This window comes from Phoca vitulina, unplaced genomic scaffold (genome assembly GCF_004348235.1).
Source record: "Phoca vitulina isolate PV1807 unplaced genomic scaffold, GSC_HSeal_1.0 scaffold36, whole genome shotgun sequence".
Classification (NCBI taxonomy): Eukaryota; Metazoa; Chordata; class Mammalia; order Carnivora; family Phocidae; genus Phoca; species Phoca vitulina.
The window spans coordinates 459666-476632 of NW_022589739.1; the positions used below are offsets into that span (position 1 = coordinate 459666).

At 51.0% G+C, this 16967-nt stretch overlaps 1 protein-coding gene across 1 annotated transcript in view; it reads right to left on the bottom strand.

The window, feature by feature from the left end:
* OTOG (otogelin) overlaps positions 1–16967 on the bottom strand; it is an 85370-nt gene that overhangs the window by 21052 nt on the left and 47351 nt on the right. Inside the window, 9 exon segments of the mRNA XM_032426820.1 lie at positions 5534–5623; positions 6220–6365; positions 6660–6828; positions 7647–9224; positions 9227–9444; positions 9953–10032; positions 10737–10854; positions 12817–13095; positions 15630–15797. Coding sequence (XP_032282711.1) covers positions 5534–5623; positions 6220–6365; positions 6660–6828; positions 7647–9224; positions 9227–9444; positions 9953–10032; positions 10737–10854; positions 12817–13095; positions 15630–15797 — 2846 coding nt within the window.

Genomic DNA, 16967 nt, shown 5'->3' on the forward strand with positions numbered 1-16967 from the left:
GATTAGCAGATTGGCTAAGAGAAAAGGAAGACCCAACTATTCCCTCCCTACAAAATCCTACTTTAAATAAAAAGACACAAATAGGTTAAAAGAAAAAGGATGGAAAAAGATTTCTCTTAGATATATACATCACATGTACATGTTAACACTAATAAAAAAAAACAAAACTGGAGTCGCTATTACAGATAAATGAGACAAAGCAGAATTCAGAACAAAGACTTTTACCAGGATAAAAAGGCCATTTCATACTGATTAAGGAGTTAATTCAACAAGCGGGCATAACAATCCTAAATGTTATGCACCAAATAACAGAATTCCAAAACATGTGAATAAAAAACTGATTAAAGGGCCGCCTGGGTGGCTCAGTTGGTTAAGCGACTGCCTTCGGCTCAGGTCATGATCCTGGAGTCCCAGGATCGAGTCCCGCATCGGGCTCCCTGCTCAGCAGGGAGTCTGTTTCTCCCTCTGACCCTCCCCCTCTCATGCTCTCTCTCTCTCATTCTCTCTCTCAAATAAATAAATAAAAAATCTTTAAAAAAAAAAAAACTGATTAAACTCCAAGGAAAAATGGACAAATCAATAATTATAATCAGAAATTTCAACAATTTCTCTCTCAGTGATTGATAGAACAAGTAGAAAATGAATAAGGATTTAGAAGGCTTGAACAACACTCTCAGTGAACTTGACCTGACATTTATAGAACATTTCACTCGACAAGAGAATACACATTTATAAGATAGAGTATATTTTGATACATTACTTAAGTCTCATTAAATTTAAAGGGATCAAAATTAGATAAAATATGTTCTTTGAACACAATGAAATTAAATTAGAAATCAACAACAGAAAGATAGCTGGAAAATCACCAAATATTTGGAGACTAAAGAAAAACACTTGTAAATAATCCATGGGTCAAATAAAAATCAAAAGGAAAATTTTAAAGTATTTTAGACTTAATGAAAATGAAAACACAGTATATCAAAATTTTTAAGATGCCGCTAAATCAGTATGTAAAGGGAAATTCACAGCACTAGATGCTTGTAATAGAAAAAGCAGAAGGTCTCAAATCAGTGACCTAAGTTATCACCTTAATAAACTAGAAAAAGAAGAGTAAATTATACCCAAAGGAATCAAAAGGAATAAAATAATAAAGACAAGAGAGAAAAATCAATGAAATAGAAAACAGAAACACAACAGAGAAAACCAATAAAAACATTCTTTGAGGAAAACAATACATTTGACAATCCTCTAGCCAGACTGGTCAGGAAAAAGAAAAGACACGAAGTACTAATATCAGGAATGAGATAGGGTACAGGGATACAGATCCTATAGACATTAAAAGGATAGCAAGAGTATATGATAAGCTTAATGGGGTGCCTGGGTGGCTCAGTCAGTAAAGCGTCTGACTCTTGATTTGGGCTCAGGTCACGATCTCAGGGTCCTGGGATGGAGCCTCATGTCAAGACCTCCATGTTCAGCAGGGAGTCTGCTTGAGGATTTTCTCTCTAACTCTCTCTCTCTCTGCCCCTCCCCCATGTCTCTGTCTAATAAATAAATCTTTAAAAAATGATCTCTATTCTTTGTAAGCTATTTATTTAAAACAAATTTGAAAATCTTTCTTTTTTTAAGTAAACACCAATACTGTGATTTTGGAGGAAAAAGCCTAAAGAAAAAGAACAATACAATTATTCCAGTAGATGCAGAAAAAAAGCTTTGACAAAATTTAACATCCGTTCATGGTAATAAAAAACTCTCAGCAAATTACAAATAGAAGAAAATTTTCATCACCTGATAAAGGATATCTATAAAAGGTTTACAACTAACTTCATGCTTTATAGTGAAAGACTGAATGCTTTCTCCCTAAGATCAGATACAAGACAAGGATGTCAGTGCTCACTCCCTGAACATCATATTAGAGGTCCTAACCAGTGCAATAGGCAGGAAAAATAAATAAAAAGAATACCCACTGGAAAGGAAGAAAAGACATAAACATCTATGTAGAAAAACTGGAAGAATTTACAAGAATAATAAGTGAATTTACAACCAACAAGGTTGTAAGATATGAGATCAATTGGCAAAACTCATGTGTACACACAATCAGCTAAATGAAAACCCAATGGCAATTCCTTTTTAGAAAATGCAAAAATCAATTGTATTTGTATATATTAGCAATGTGCTATTGGAAAGTGAAATAAAAAGAACCGAAATCATTTACAGTAGGATCAGAAATATGACATTTTTAGAGATAAATCTAACAAAATATGTGCAAGATTCTTACACTGAAAACTACAAAACACCAATGGAAAAAGAATCAAAGGAGATCTAAACAAAAAGATGTATCATGTTCATGGATTGGGAAATCGCACTCATGTTCAGGTTGTAATTCTTCCCCTAAATAATTACATATTTAATGTAATTCCAATCAAAATCCCAGCAAGATGTTTTATAGAAATCAATAAGCTGATTCTAAATTTATATGGAAAGATAAAAGAATTAAAATTACCAACATAATTTTGAAAAGGAAGAAAATTAGAAGACTCATACAACCTGATTTTAATAAAAATTTAATAATAAAGTAACAGTTATCAAGACAGTGTGGCACTGGTGAAAAGATAAATATATAGGTTAATGGAACAATATTAAGAGTCCATTAGTAACATTAATGGTTAGCTGATTTTTTACAAAGGTGCAAAGACAAGTCAATAGAGGCAGGATAGTCTTTTTAACAAATGGAGCCAGAACATATAGATGTCCATATGCCAAAAAAAAAAAAAAAAAAAAAAGAATCTTGACCCATATCTCACACTATTTATAAAAATTAACTTAAAATGTAACATATACTTAAAAGTAATATTTAAAACTATAAAACTTCTAGAAAAAAACATAAGAGAAAATCTTTGAGACTTTGCACTAGGCAAAGGTTTGTTAGATAGAACACCAAAATCATGATCCATAAAAGAACTGATAAATTGGACTTCACCAAAATTAAAAACTTCTGCCCTTTTGAAAGACGCTTGTAGGTGAATAAAAAACATGCCACAGACTGGGAGATAATACTTACATCTGATAAAGGACCTGTATCCAAAATATACAAAAATTTCTCAAAACTCAATAAAATAGACAACATAATATTTAGAATGTGCAAAAGATTTGAACAGACACTTCACCAAAGAGGATATACCATGGAAAACAAACCCATGAATATATGTTCAATATTATCAGCAATTAGGGAAGTGCAAATTAAAATCACAATGAGATCTTATTACAAATCTGTTAGAATGACTTAAAACTCAACACACACACACACACACACAAAACCCCAACCGAAAAATGGGCGGAGGATCTGAATAGATATTTTTCCAAAGAAGACATATAGGTGGCCAACAGACACATGAAAAGGTACTCAAAATCACTAATCATCAGGGAAATGGCAAATGAAAACCTCAAGAGATTATGTGACACCAGTCAGAATGGCTAGAATCAAAAAGGCAAGAAATCACAAGTGTTGGTGAAGATGTAGAGAGAAAGGAACCCTTGTGCACTGTTGGGATTGTAAATTGGTGCAGCTACTGTGGGGAACAGTATGGAGGTTCCTTTAAAAATTAAAACTAGAAATACTATAAGATCTAGTAATTCCACTACTGGGTATTCACCCAAAGGATACAAAAACACTAATTCAAAGGGATATAGGCACCCCTATGTTTATAGCAGCATTGTTTATAATAGCCAAGACAAGGAAACAACCCAAGTGTCCATCCATAGATGAATGGATAAAGATCACACACACACACACACACACACACACACACACACACACACACACAATGGAATATTACTGGACCATAAAAAAGAATGAGATTTTTGCCATTTGTGGCAACATGGATGGACCCTAGAAGGTGTTGTGCTATGTGAAATAAGTCAGACAGAGAAAGGCAAGTGGTGCATGATTTCACTTACATGTGGAATCTAAAAAACAAAAGAAAGAAAGAAAGAAAGAGAAAGAGAGAGGGAGAGAGTGAGGGAGGGAGGGAGGAGGGAGGAGGGAAGGAAGGAAGAAAGAAGCCAACCAACCAACCGAAAAACAGACTTAAATACAGAGAACATCAACTGATAGTTGCCAGAGGGAAAGTGGGGAGGGGAGGAGGGATGGTGAAATAAAGGGCATTAAGGGGTACAAACTTCCAGTTATAAAATAAGAAAGCCATGAAAATGAAAAGTACAGCATAAGGAATACAGTCAATAATATTGTAGTAACATATGGTGATAAATGGTGTCTACATTTATCGTGATGAGCACTGAGTAATGTACGGAAATGCCTGCGACTAATATAACATTGTATGTTAACTATACTTCAATTAAAAAAAAATCTTTATGTAAATGCTGATTGCAGCTTTATTTGTTATCACCCCAAACTGGAAACAACCCAAATGTCTTTCAAATGGTGAATGTATAAACAAACAGTGGTACATCCATACAACGGAATACTACTCAGCAATAAAAATCAAAAGAACTCCTGATACACAATGCAGATGAATCTCACTATATACTCTGATTTCACGTATACGACATTCTGGAAGAGGCAAAACTACATGGATAGAAGCAGTGGTTGTCAGGAGGTGGGAGAGGGCTTGATAACAAAGTGGCTCAGGGTGGTGATTGGGGGTGATAGAACTGTTCTATATCATGATCGTGGTGGTGGTTACAGGACTGTGGGTGTTTGTTAAAACTTGGAGAATTGTACACTAACAAGGGTGAATCTCACTGTAGGTAAGTTATACTTTAAATATTTTTTAATGGAAAAATTTAAAAACCTCAGGGAGGAAACCCAGGGAGATTTTTGTGTAAGCCTCTATCTGATGGAAAACCGTCTCCCCTAAGCCCTGTTCCCGAGAGCGCGACAGAGTGTGGTGGCCTTATGTTCGGCATTCAAGGGCATATTCCAACAGCAGAGCTACAGGTCTTGGCTCAGGAATGGGTGGGGAGAGTCAGGACTTTTTCGGACCAGAGGAGGAGACAAATCAGCCCCTCTTAAGCACTTGCTGGGAGGAGCAAAGCAGACCCTCGGGCGGGTACCACACGGAGGGGGGGGGCCTGCATTTGGACACCAGTCTCCTTGGCAGAGGTGGGCTTCATGTGAAACTAATGAAGCTTAAAATCGGGGCTCCTCGCATATATAGTCTCCTTCTTGGAAGGGGCTCTAGAAATGTGTTCACATGGCCATATATTTTTATAAAAACTGCAGAAATAGATACTTTAACCACAATCATTTAAGGTCAGTGTCTTTTGCCATTCTAACTTCCTCTTGTTCACAGTATTCCTCCTGGTACACGTCCTCCCCTGACATTAGAGGGACCACAAATAGTTTAATTAAAATCGCTTACAAATATATCAACTTCTGCATTATTTTTCTTTGGAAGGGTCCCTCTCCACCCTTGCCCCCAGTCATGAGTAAACCTCAAGACCCCTCCACCCCTGGAGGCCTTGCTCCTTCCTGACTGCAGCCCTAGGAAGACTGGCTCTCCGATGTACTCACCTTCCGGTTGAAACGGTCAGTGGTGACCTGATGGGTCAGGTGAGTCACATTCAGCATCACCAGACAGAATGGGGGCCAGTTCAGGTGCCCCTGCAGAGAGAGCCCAACCCTCATCAGCTTGGAGCCCAGTCCTTGTTGCCTCCTCCCCCTGGGGAGCCACTCTGAGCACACTTTCCCTGCCACCCCCTCTCAGTATGCCGGGGGCACTGGTTGAGGCTGTGCAGAATGTGCACAGAATCCCATGGAACATTTCTGGTTCTACTTGACCTCCTATAAGCCCAGCCAAGAAAAAGCAAAAACAAACCAAAAAACCTGCTTCCTTCCACCTGGCTCATGAGAATGCCCTAGTAGGTGATTCTCTGCAGCCAGCGTCCTTGGCCACAGGCCACATCCCTGGACTGGCATCCCAGCTCCTCTGCACTTGGGTGCCTCCCACCTGGGCGTAGGCCGCTGGGACAAGCTGGGAATGGTGCAGGCCCCCGGAAGGGCCACGAGGTGGTGCACTCCACGAACCCTTTCTCCACACAGCCATTCCGGGAGACCCCTGACAGAAGGAGCTACTGTAGGGGTTTCTGCATCTGTCCTCGCCTCTGGCACCCCTCAAAACCCAATTCACGGCTCAATCTCCCCTCCAAAACTAGTCAAATCCCGAGGCCCCAGCAGGAAAGGGAGGAGGGGACAGTCACCAGGTTGGCACTTTTGCAGTCAAGGACGTGGACGGTGACCATTTCTTTGGGGCTCCGGGTGAGGATGTAGATGGCCTCCTTGAACAGGGCTACGTGGCTCCCATCGAAGGTCACAAAGCTTAGATCAGGGAAGATTGAGCATCGGCCTGGGGGGAGGGGCAGGGATGAGAAGATTAACAGATGTTTCTAGGGCCAAGGCCACTCAGGAATAAAGGGCAGGCAACTTGGCCTCTTCCTAGATGACTCAGAGGCCCCGAGGAGCTGGAGAGTCACTCAGATCAGGCATCACAGAGATTAGGTTGCAAAAGTAGGGGTTCTGCCTGGTCAGGGGTCACACTGAGACAAGAGGTCCCATGGAGAATGCATCCAGGTCAGAGTTACCCTCAGGCCAAGGAACACACAGGTAAGGGGCCGAGGATCTGGTGGACGCCAGGACTCACAGGCACATTCCCACAGCGGGCAGCAGCGGTCCCCGCCCACCCTCACTGCGAGGCCCAGGACCCCACAGCGAGGGGGCGTGGCACCCTGGGGACAGTGCTGGGACTGGTTCACTCGGATCAGCTGGCCCTCCAGGCAGATGTGGCGGACGCAGTCCTGCTCAGCGATTGGCTGGGGCACAGGGTGGAGAGACAACGTGAGTGCCCAGCCTAGTGCGGCAGCCACTCACTACCCCCCACCCCAAGCCTAAGGGCATAAGACCCTTTCCAGTGTCACTTGTAGCAGAGCAGGGGACCCAGAGGTAAGACTACTAGGGAATGGTGTCCTCACCCTCCACCCACCCAACATGCCCCTCAGGGGCCTGGGGATGGGCTGAGCATGAGATTGGGGGTCAGGGGACTGACGGCCAGGGATTTCTGCGTATCTGCCAAGCCCTTGTGGAGAGCTCCAGGTACACAGATACGCAGACACGCTAGCTCAGACTCAGAACCTGAGCATACCCACGCATGCGCGAGTGTGCCCACACGCACATGCGCACACACAAGCTCTCTTTATCTCTTTCTTACAAATGCACATACACTGTCTGTGACACCGTATAGCACACACACAAGAACACACACACAGATACATGACTGTTCACCCTGAGTCTCACAAGTGTAAGCCATGCACACACAGTTCCACGTGTCTCTATAGGCACAAACACACACACACCAGCACCTGTGTTGTCACCCTAAGTCATCCAACCAGCCCTAGGGGAATGGTGAGACTCTGCTATGACATCAGGGGCCCACAGAGAATTTCTCAGCCTCCAGAGCGTGGGGCAAGCGTGAGGGCGGTGACTGAACCCCCGTCTTGCAGCCTGGCGGCTGGTGAAGGAGAAGCTGCTGCAGGCCGTGAGGAATGTGACGCCACGATGGTGTCCCAGCCAAGTGGCCCAGGAGAGAGGGGCATGGAGGGACCACACTGGGGTGGCCTGACAAGTCACTCACGACACAGGTGGCGGATGTGCTGTCCTCAGTGATGGTTGTCAAGGTCTCAGCCGAACTCGCTGCGATGTTCTGGGCTGGGGCTGAGCGCCCAGACTGCTTGGTGGTGGCCTCTGTCCCCAGCTCTGCTGGGAGCCGAGGTCCTGCCGAGGTTCCATGGGCCTCGGCCAGCTGAGGGAGCAGAACGAATGAGCTCTCTCGGGAGGCGGTCCTGGCCGAGACGCGGCTCAGGGGAGAGGATGTGGGCACCGGCGGCACTGTGACAGCCCACGGGCCATCAGCCTCTGGTGCCAAGGTAGCCAGAGTGTGGGCCACAGCTGGCGTGAGTTTGGTGGGCACCCCCTGCGCAGGGCCATGCATCCAGGGGGGCAGAGACTCTTGCTTGGACAGGATGGCCATCTCCTCTGTGGTGCTCTTTCGTGGGGCAGCAGATAGCGTGGAGGCTGTGCCCTCGGCCATGGCCACGACTCCGGAGGCTGGCAGTGTGGCACCCGGAAGCAGGCCTGGCGCCGTGCCTGCTGCCTGAGGGGCTGTGTGACTGGGTAGGCCTACCTGGGCCACGACAGCAGGGGTGAGAGGCGGTGCTGAGCTGAGGGTCTGAGTAGGTGGAGTTGTGGCCATAGTGGGAGATGTGGCCTGTTGCTGGAGTGGAAAGGTGACGACAGAGCCCTTGGACCCGGGCGTGGCCACTGGGGCAGACGTGCCCACCTTGGCCAAGGGCAGGCTGGTATCGAGAGGCAGGCCAGGGAGGAGCTGGGGTGGCCGAGTTGAGTCCACAGTCATGAAGCGTGTGACCCCCAGCCCGTGAGCAAGTGTGGACTGGCTGGCGGCAGCTGGGGTCCCCGGGGGCGGAGCTGGAGGCCTGGTGGCTATGGGGGTTTGCCAGGTAGGGTGGAGTGGGGCAGTGGGGACAGGCCTTGGAGGTGAGGGTGCTGGTATGCCCGCGGGCTGGCCGGGCCCAGGCTGCTTCTCTGTGGGGGGCACCATCTCCACTCTCTTGGTAGCCAGAGCACTGACGGGAACCTGCTCTGCTGTTGTTCTATCCTCGGCTAGGGTGTCGCTGGGACTGGAAACGCTCTGGGCCGGTATGGGCTGGGGCATCCCAGTCCTGTTCATGACCTCTGTGATTGCAGGTGTCAGCAAAGCCTTGTGGGATCCCAAGGAAGTGGGAGGCCTGGAGGTCACTGCAGGGGAAGCCACAGGCCTGGAGGAAGAACTTGCAGGCAACTCCAGGCTTGGGAAGGGCTGGAGGGGGGTGGTCTTAATAGGCAAGGAGCCGGGGCCTGGGACTGTCACAGCTTTGGTCATGAGTGGGAAGCGAGGTGCAGGGGGTGACCGGGAGGAGACTGTGATGTTGGGGCTCCCTGCAAAAGTCACAGTCACCCTCGTCGTCTTCCCAGCACCTGACCCCATGCTAGGTGTGGGCGTCGGCTGCGAGAGGGAGAGGGATGAGGATTCTGGGGTAAGAGGAGTGGCCAGGTGGCTGGCAGTCACTTCCATGCTGGCTGGGGCCTCTGTGGGGCGGGCAGGGAGGTTAGATGTAGTGGTCCCCGACGGCGGCTGCAGAGTGGCCGGGGGGGGGGGCCTGGAGTCAGCACTGGCCCCTCGGTAGCTGCCGTGGGTGGGTTCAGGGCTGTGGTGAGTGGGGCAGCTGGAGTGTGCGTTGGCTTGTGGGAGGGGGCCCCAGGAGCTTCCTGTGGAAACTGCAGCTCCTTGTCACTGAGAGTGGGCAGCTCTTGACTGGGAGGCACGGTCTCGTTGCCGAGAGACTCTGTGGGGACCAAAACCACGGGCTCCACACCTGGGGCAGAGAGAGAAGAAGCTCAGACAATGGGGTGCCTGCTGCCTGTCCCAAGGGGGTCTTCCCTGGGCAGGGCTGCGAGGTAGGGCTCCTGAGCAAGCAGGTGAGCATGGGGGAAGGCAGCTTCCAACGGCCAGTCAGGCTGCCTGACCAACGCAGGGGCCTCTGTCGTGTGGTATTGGATGAGTCCACAGGTCTGGACTCCGCCCCATACCTCAAAGCCTGAGCTCAGAGCCAACGGACCTCAGGTCTACCTTTGCCTGTACTGTGTTCCTACCGCCTGACCCCAAGCCAGTCCCCTCCCCACTCTGGGCCTCAGTTCTTTTCTCTGTTTAATGGGAAGAATGGACTGGATGAGGTCCCTGCCTGCTCTAAAGGTCTCTTCCAGAGGCTCCTATGCTGACCCTGCTTCTCCAGAGACCTGGGGACTCTGGGCATGATTGGTCAAAGGAGACGCTGGAGATTTAGAGGAAATCTGAGGGAAGGATGAGAAACCTAGGCCACTCACAGTCCTCCAGGTAGACACATCTCTGTGTGACTTCATCCAGGACCTTGGGAGTGGGGCATGCAGGCACACAGCCTTCCACCCTGAGGACAGAGCAGGGAGCCAGTCAGTAGTCTGAAACGTGGGGGGGATCATCTCTTTCACCTGGAGTGAGCACAGCTTCATCCCTCCTTATGACACATGTCACATGAACCCCCAGAGACGCTGTGTACAGAAGCACATATACCCAAACATGCATGTTGCACGCTTTTGCATACTCGTACTCCTCAGACCAAGAGAGAAACATGAACACGGTCTGGTTATGCACACACTGTGCACACACTCACACATGCTCCCATGTGTCGGCATTTAGGCACATTGTCACACCTGCAAGGCTCGAAAGCATTCACACAGATACACCTACATCCACACAGACTATCAAAACACCAGGGCATGCACCTTCGTGCGCACACAGCTGCACCAACACCCAGACGCGTGCAGCTCACGCACACGCCCACATGCACAGCTGCGTGCAGCCCACGGACACTGGTGGACCCGCCCAAGCACACACAGGGCCCAGCTGTAGGCACATCACACGCAAATCAGGACTCACACACGCCCGTGTAAGTCAGCTCCACTCTGGTCCACACCTACCCACACACACCCACAAAACATGCAATCACGAGTACATGGGAGCACACACACACCCCAGGACGTGCTCATGCCTCTGGCCACAGACTACACACCCACTGACACAGGTGCGTGCTCAATACACTGAGGTACACAGCTTGACTCCATGCCCCCTCACCTTGGCACGTCCCGGCAGCTAGTTGCCCGCGGGTCCCGGCAGGTTCGGAAGCAGGGGCCTGCACAAGCATCGTAGTGCCACTCACAGAGGGGGTAGGCAGCCCCTGAGGGCTGGGCATCTGGAAAGGTGACCCGCCCCAGAGCCCCGAGACTGAGCGCGACTGGGTACCAGCTCAGGGTCAGGTGACAGAACACAGAGGTAATCCTAGCTCAGCTCATCCCCACCCTGCTCCACGGAACAGACAAATGGACACATGTAGGAAAAGCAAAGAAAAATAAAATAAAATAAAAGCCAACCTAAGGGGAAACTATTCCTGGGAGCTGGGGTCAGTGCCTGGGGGATCCTTGGGATGGGACTGTGGGAACTTGGAGTAGGGGCTAAGAACCCCAGGGCGGGGGGCTACAGAGCAGGCAGGTGCAGTTGGGCTTTGAGGGTTGGCCAAAGAGGAGGTTGGGACCCCTGATCCCCTCCATAAGGTTGCCCTGTCACCCTGCTCCCCTGGGACCTTGATGGCCAGCCTTGCCCGGCACCCTTGGTGACTAAGAATGATAGTAACAACAACAAAAACAACAGCCAACTCTTAAACAGCACCAAACACGACATTCAACATCTCATAAGTATTTCCTTATTTATGCTCGCAATAATCCTGTGATGTAACGCTGTCATTATCCTCGTTTTATGGATAAGGAAACTGAGGCGCAGAAGATGCTAGGAAAATTAAACTCTCCCAGGAGAAATTCCCTCAAAAAAAGGTCCTGTGGCCAGTGCCTTGACAGATGAGGAATCCTCAGAGAAAGCAGGCAATGGGGGACATGGAGGCAGACAAGATCCCAGACCATCTTAGCACACGTGACCAGTCTCTGAAACCATGGCCTGAGCAGGGAGATGTAGGTGGGCTCTGCAACAGGCCAGAGGGAGCAGCCCCACCTGGCAGCCCCTTCCTGACTCCTCTATCCCCACACTGCTGACGATTGTAAAGAAACCTGCTTTTCTAGGATCCTTGAGACCAGAACTGAGAACTTACATTTGGGGAGCACCTACTAGGAACCAGGCCCAGAGCAAAGCCCGTGAGATGTCATCAATCCTCACAACAATCTTATGAGGCAAATAGCCCCACTGTACGGAGGTGGATGGTGGGGAGCTCTCCTCCAAGTGCCAAGGACTAGGGTCAGGATTTGAACCCAAGGCTGTCTGGCTTCAAAGTCTGACTTCATTCTACTCTGCCTCAGGGTCTTCCAGAAAGGGACACAAGTCCTGCCATTACAGCCAGTGATGAATCTGTCCTGGGCGGGGGTTCTTCGGTGGACTCTCTAGATGACCATGGAATGGAAGAATGAGCTGGCCCAGGCCTGGCTTGTGGGGGAGGTAATAAGTGAAGGGGCTGGTTGGAGATACATTTGTGCACATATGTAAATGGACCCACTCATGCAGCACAAGGCGCCCTCACAGGCACAAACATACATGTGTCCTTGCAGGACAGAGGCCTGCCTAGAGTGGTAGAGAAATTGTGATCTCTTCCCCCAGGGTAGAAGCAGAGAACAAGCACTTGGGGGCAGACCCACCTGGCAGGGGGATGGCAGAGCCCTGGACCCCATTGGCCTTAGCTGGAAAGGGTATGGAGCTGCCCCATCACTGCCCAGGGTCCTGGGCCTCCCATGCGGGACAGAGGGAGACTGCTGGCTCCTCAGCCTGGTGCCCAAGGGGCGATCTTTGAGCTCATAGGGCAGGCATGTGTCCCCATCAGCAAGAAACCTGAGCCAGTGCGCTCTGCAAGCTGCAGTCAGGAGCACTTCTTACCTCGCGTCCACAAAGGCTGCCCTATTTTTAGACCATGTAATTGGCCTGTGGGTGTAGGCAGGACCCAGGAAGCTGGCTGGGCCCCGAGCCCCACGGCCCACAGCTCCCTAGGCCGCCGGCATGGAGGTCGGGCCCCCTCCCATCTTAGGGGCGGCACCAAAGTGTGGCCTCCCCGTGTCAGGACAGTGGGAATTCTGCCTCTTGAGGGCAGCTGGGAGGGTGGGAGAGGGCAGGAAGGGCGGTTTGAGGAGGGGCTGCGGGTGACGGCAGGGTGGACACCTACCCAGAAGGCGGAAGAACGTGCCCCGGCGGAACACCTCCGTGTGCTCGTATAGCTGCAGGCCCAGCGTGGGGCCCGACACGTAAAGGAAGGAGCCGGGCTCTGCCAGCGACTCCAGGGCCACGAGGCCTGCCTGCCCTGTCCCCCGGTGCAGTAAGAAGGAGGCATGGTGGTGGAAGGCAACGCTGCCCTGCCACTTGGCCAGCTCCAGAGACCCATTGGCTGTGACATGGAGGAAGAAGTTGGGTCTATCCGCTGCCTCCAGGGACACCACATCCGGGTCTGTAAAGAGCCAGGTGGGTGAGGTGAGCGCAGAGAGGGGTCCAGATGAGGGCCAGAGCCTGGCATGCGTCTGCTCTCAGTGACTCAGGGCAGCCACCCGCCCCGTGGATTAGCTGGGCCCTGCTCCCCCACGCCTGCCCACTTACTTCTGCCTGCTGGCGGGCCCTCTGCACACACCACCTCTCCCCGAGGGAAGTGGAAGCTTAGAGAAGCTGTCAGCTGCCAAACCTCGGGGACGTGTCTTCCTCCCACCTTCCTTCCCTCCTCCCTCTTTCTGTCCTTTCTCTCCTTTCTCCTTCACTCTCTCTCTCCCTCCCTCTCGCCCTCCCTCCCTCCTTTCCTCCCCCTGTAAACCTCTGGGGGACCCTCTGTGTGCCAGGAGGAATTCTCCATGCTAGGGACACAGCAGTGAACAGACTGACAGAAACGGCCGCCCCGGAGGAGTCACATCCTATTGGACACACTGGACAGGCTAGGGGGGTGCTGATTTGACAGGTTTCAGTGACCCCAGCTTGGTCCTGCTCCACACAGAATCCCAGAGGCTCAGAGCTGGCAGACTGAGGGGATGTGGAGTCCAACCCACAGAAAACAGAGACCCCAAGAGGAGAAGGGGCTTGCCCTGAGCCCCACAACTGGTGTCTGCTCTCCTTTCTCCTGTGTCCACAAAGGCCCAGTTCTAGAAAGTGGGGCTTGTTGCTGGGTGGATAGCCCCCAAATCCACACAAGCAGGTGTCCAGGAGTCCCGGCCCGCCATGGCTGGCTGTATTGTGGGCAAGTGGCTTAACGTGCCCGGGCTGTTGTGAGGAGCAAACAATATGGCGCAGGTGAAAGGCCTAGCATGGGGCTTGATGTGTCTTCCCTCCCCGTCCATGTGGCCCTGTCACACCTCCCTGAGCAGCTGTGAGGAGACAGGAGGCGACTGGAGGAAGGATTCATTATTGACGGTAATAACAATAAGTGTTGTTTATCAAGGACTTACTATGTGCCAGACATGATACTAAGTAAGCCCTCTACCTGCTGGGTTATTAAATTCCAAGAGAGCCCCAGGAGGTGGCAAATTCATTCATTCAGCAGCTCATGTTTTCTGAGGGCCCATCATGTGCCAGGCGCTGTGGTAGGCACAATAGGAAACCAATGACCAAAATCCCTGCCCTGATGAAACTTACATTCAACTGGGAGGAGGATAAACATCATAAACAAGTACAATCTATAATAGGTTAGCGGGGGATGATCTTGTTGTTCCCATTTTACAGATGAGGGAGGTGAGGCCCAGAGTCACACTGATGGTGGAAGAAGGAGACAGGATTAGGAGACCAGGTAAGCTAAGGCCAGAGCCCAGGAGCTTAACCTCCACACAGTCTGCCCCAGGGATGGGACCCAGGAGCAGGCACCATCATATCATGCTCATATCATGTCTAACTCCCCGATGGGACTGTGGACTTCCGGTGGACAGGGATGTGTCTCTTCCATCCCTAATGCCCTGGTGCCCAGCTCTGTGCCTGGCCTGGGAATAGGGCTCAATGAAAGGCAGGGAAGGAGGAATGAGGGGGTGGGGAGAGGTCCTCATAACTAGGTAAACTGCAGACCCTGAGAATCTGAGAACTGAATTTCTGAGATTGGGATGAACCCTCTGAGAAGTCTCTTGGGTCCTGGTTCCAGCTGATGCTGGGATGGGCCGCATCCCTGTGGTTAGGGAGACACTGACTAGATGGGGCCAGCAGGATGCGGGGGTAGAAATGCTGATCACAGTGGTCACGCATACTGGGACACACACAAATGGCCACAGGAAAGACTTCCCAGCACTGGTTGAACTGAGGCCTTGGCTGGCCCAGGGTCCCAAAAAAATACCATCCAGGGGTCCCTCTGTGCCGGGCAAGGTTCCTGCCACCCCTTCAGCACTGCTGAACTCTGAACAGAGGACAGTGCCCACTAAAGCAAAGCCAGTCAGATCAGCGGACTGAGTCCCAGGGGGCTGTGGCTGGTTCCAGGTGTGTCCCAGAATTCAGGATCATAACCTGAGCCGGTCAAGAGCCTGCTCCTCCATTCGCAGATGCAAGCCCCCCAGGAGTCAGTACATCAGCCAGCTCCCCTCTGGCACTTCAAGTCTATCCAGTCTCAAAAACGGAGGGGAAGGGAAGGGAGGAGACAGAAGAGAAGAAGGAGAAGCAGGAAGAGATGGAAGAGGGTGGAGGGGAGGGAGAGAAGAGGAGGGGGAGGAGGAGAGGGGAAAGAGGACTGGGGGCAGGAGGGAGGGGAGGGAGAGGAAGGAGTAGTTGTTGCCACCAGGCTTGACCGGAACACAGCAATGGTATAAAGCTACAAAGGTACATCTGGACCTTGGCCTCCCTGCTTCTTCCAGGGAGAAAATGGAAGGTGTCTGTTTGAAGAGACTAACAGGCTGACCCAGAGGCCTGTCTCAGCTGGCAGAGGGGCACCTGTTGGAGCCCCACATTTCTCCAGCAACTGCAGATTGCTTAGGGCCTCAGCATCCTCCCTCCACCAAGGGCTGCAGTGGGGCTGGAGGCAGACCTTACCATGAGCCTTGGCCTTGTACAGGGCAGCCGTCAGCAGGAAGTTCACAATGTCCCCTGGAGCCACGTCCTCCGCGCTCATGAGGACCATGGCACCGCCCGCCGCCTTGCTGGCCACCAGGGCATTGCCAGTGGCCAAGCTGGCCAGTTGGTAGGGACCCTTACCTAGTGCTGGAGAGAAGGGGCCCAGGTGGGAGGCCTGCCCCCTGGGCCTTGGCCCACCTCCCATCCTGCCAGAGGTGGGGAAAAGAGAGGGTGCAAGAGAGCTACTCTCGGTCGCTTCCCTCACCCCGGGCCCCAGGGAACTTGATTCCACAAGAAGGAAGGGGCATGAATTCCAGGGGGTCAGTCCCTGATGGGAAGTGACCCTCTGCACAGCGCCTGAACAATTTCACAGGAAACCTGGGAACAGGGCCACCCACGGGAGACCTCTGCCCCACCCCGACCCCTGCAGATGTCTCTCCGTGGGCCTGTCCCACAGCCACTGCTCTATTCAGGGTCGCCTCTGGGACTCAACATCAGACCTGGTCTCTACCCACCCAACGCCTGAGGAACGAAGCCTGGCAAGTCTCAGGCTCAACATCAGTGTTTACCTGCTTATCTCAAATGTGTCATTTTTGTGGCTCTTGGGTTCCTACCGTTGTTGGTATAGGTTGGAGAGGGCCATGGGTTTCCTAGACAATTGCCTTAAAACCAACCTCCCTGCCTCTGGTGTGCCCCCCAGCCTCCAGTGCTTCCTCCCCACAGGTGCCTGAGTCACCTTTCTAGCCACACTCCCTGCTGGGACTCATCAATGGCTCCCCATTGCCCTCAGGATGGAATCCAAAAGCCCAGCTTGAATTCAGGGACCCTTCCCACCCCAAACCCCACCTACCTCCCCACACCCTTGCCCTGCCACATTGAACTTCTCTAGCACTTCCTTGAAAGAGCCGTGCTGTGCTCTACCTCATGCCTCTCCTCATGCTGTCCACCCACTCAGAGTAGTCCTCCATGTTTTGTGCCTGGCAAACGCCTACTCAACCTTTGGGGCCCAGCTCAAATGTCACCTCCTTGGCGAAGCTCTCCCTGCACCCTCTCCCGCCACACACAAACGTCATCCCTCCTCCTCAGCGCTCCACCAGCCCTTGGAGCACGGCAGGCCCTGATCACAGCTCTTAGGATGAGGACCTTGATGGCGGATCCACCTCCGTCTCCTGGGCCAGATGGGAAACAGGCAGCGCTATGCTAGTAAATGCATAACAATAAACTCTCAAACAAACAAACAAAACCCCACTTTGTAGTGGTTGCTGATTTCCACCGCGTGAATACTCACGGCAGTGGTCAGTTTCAAGCTACCGACTG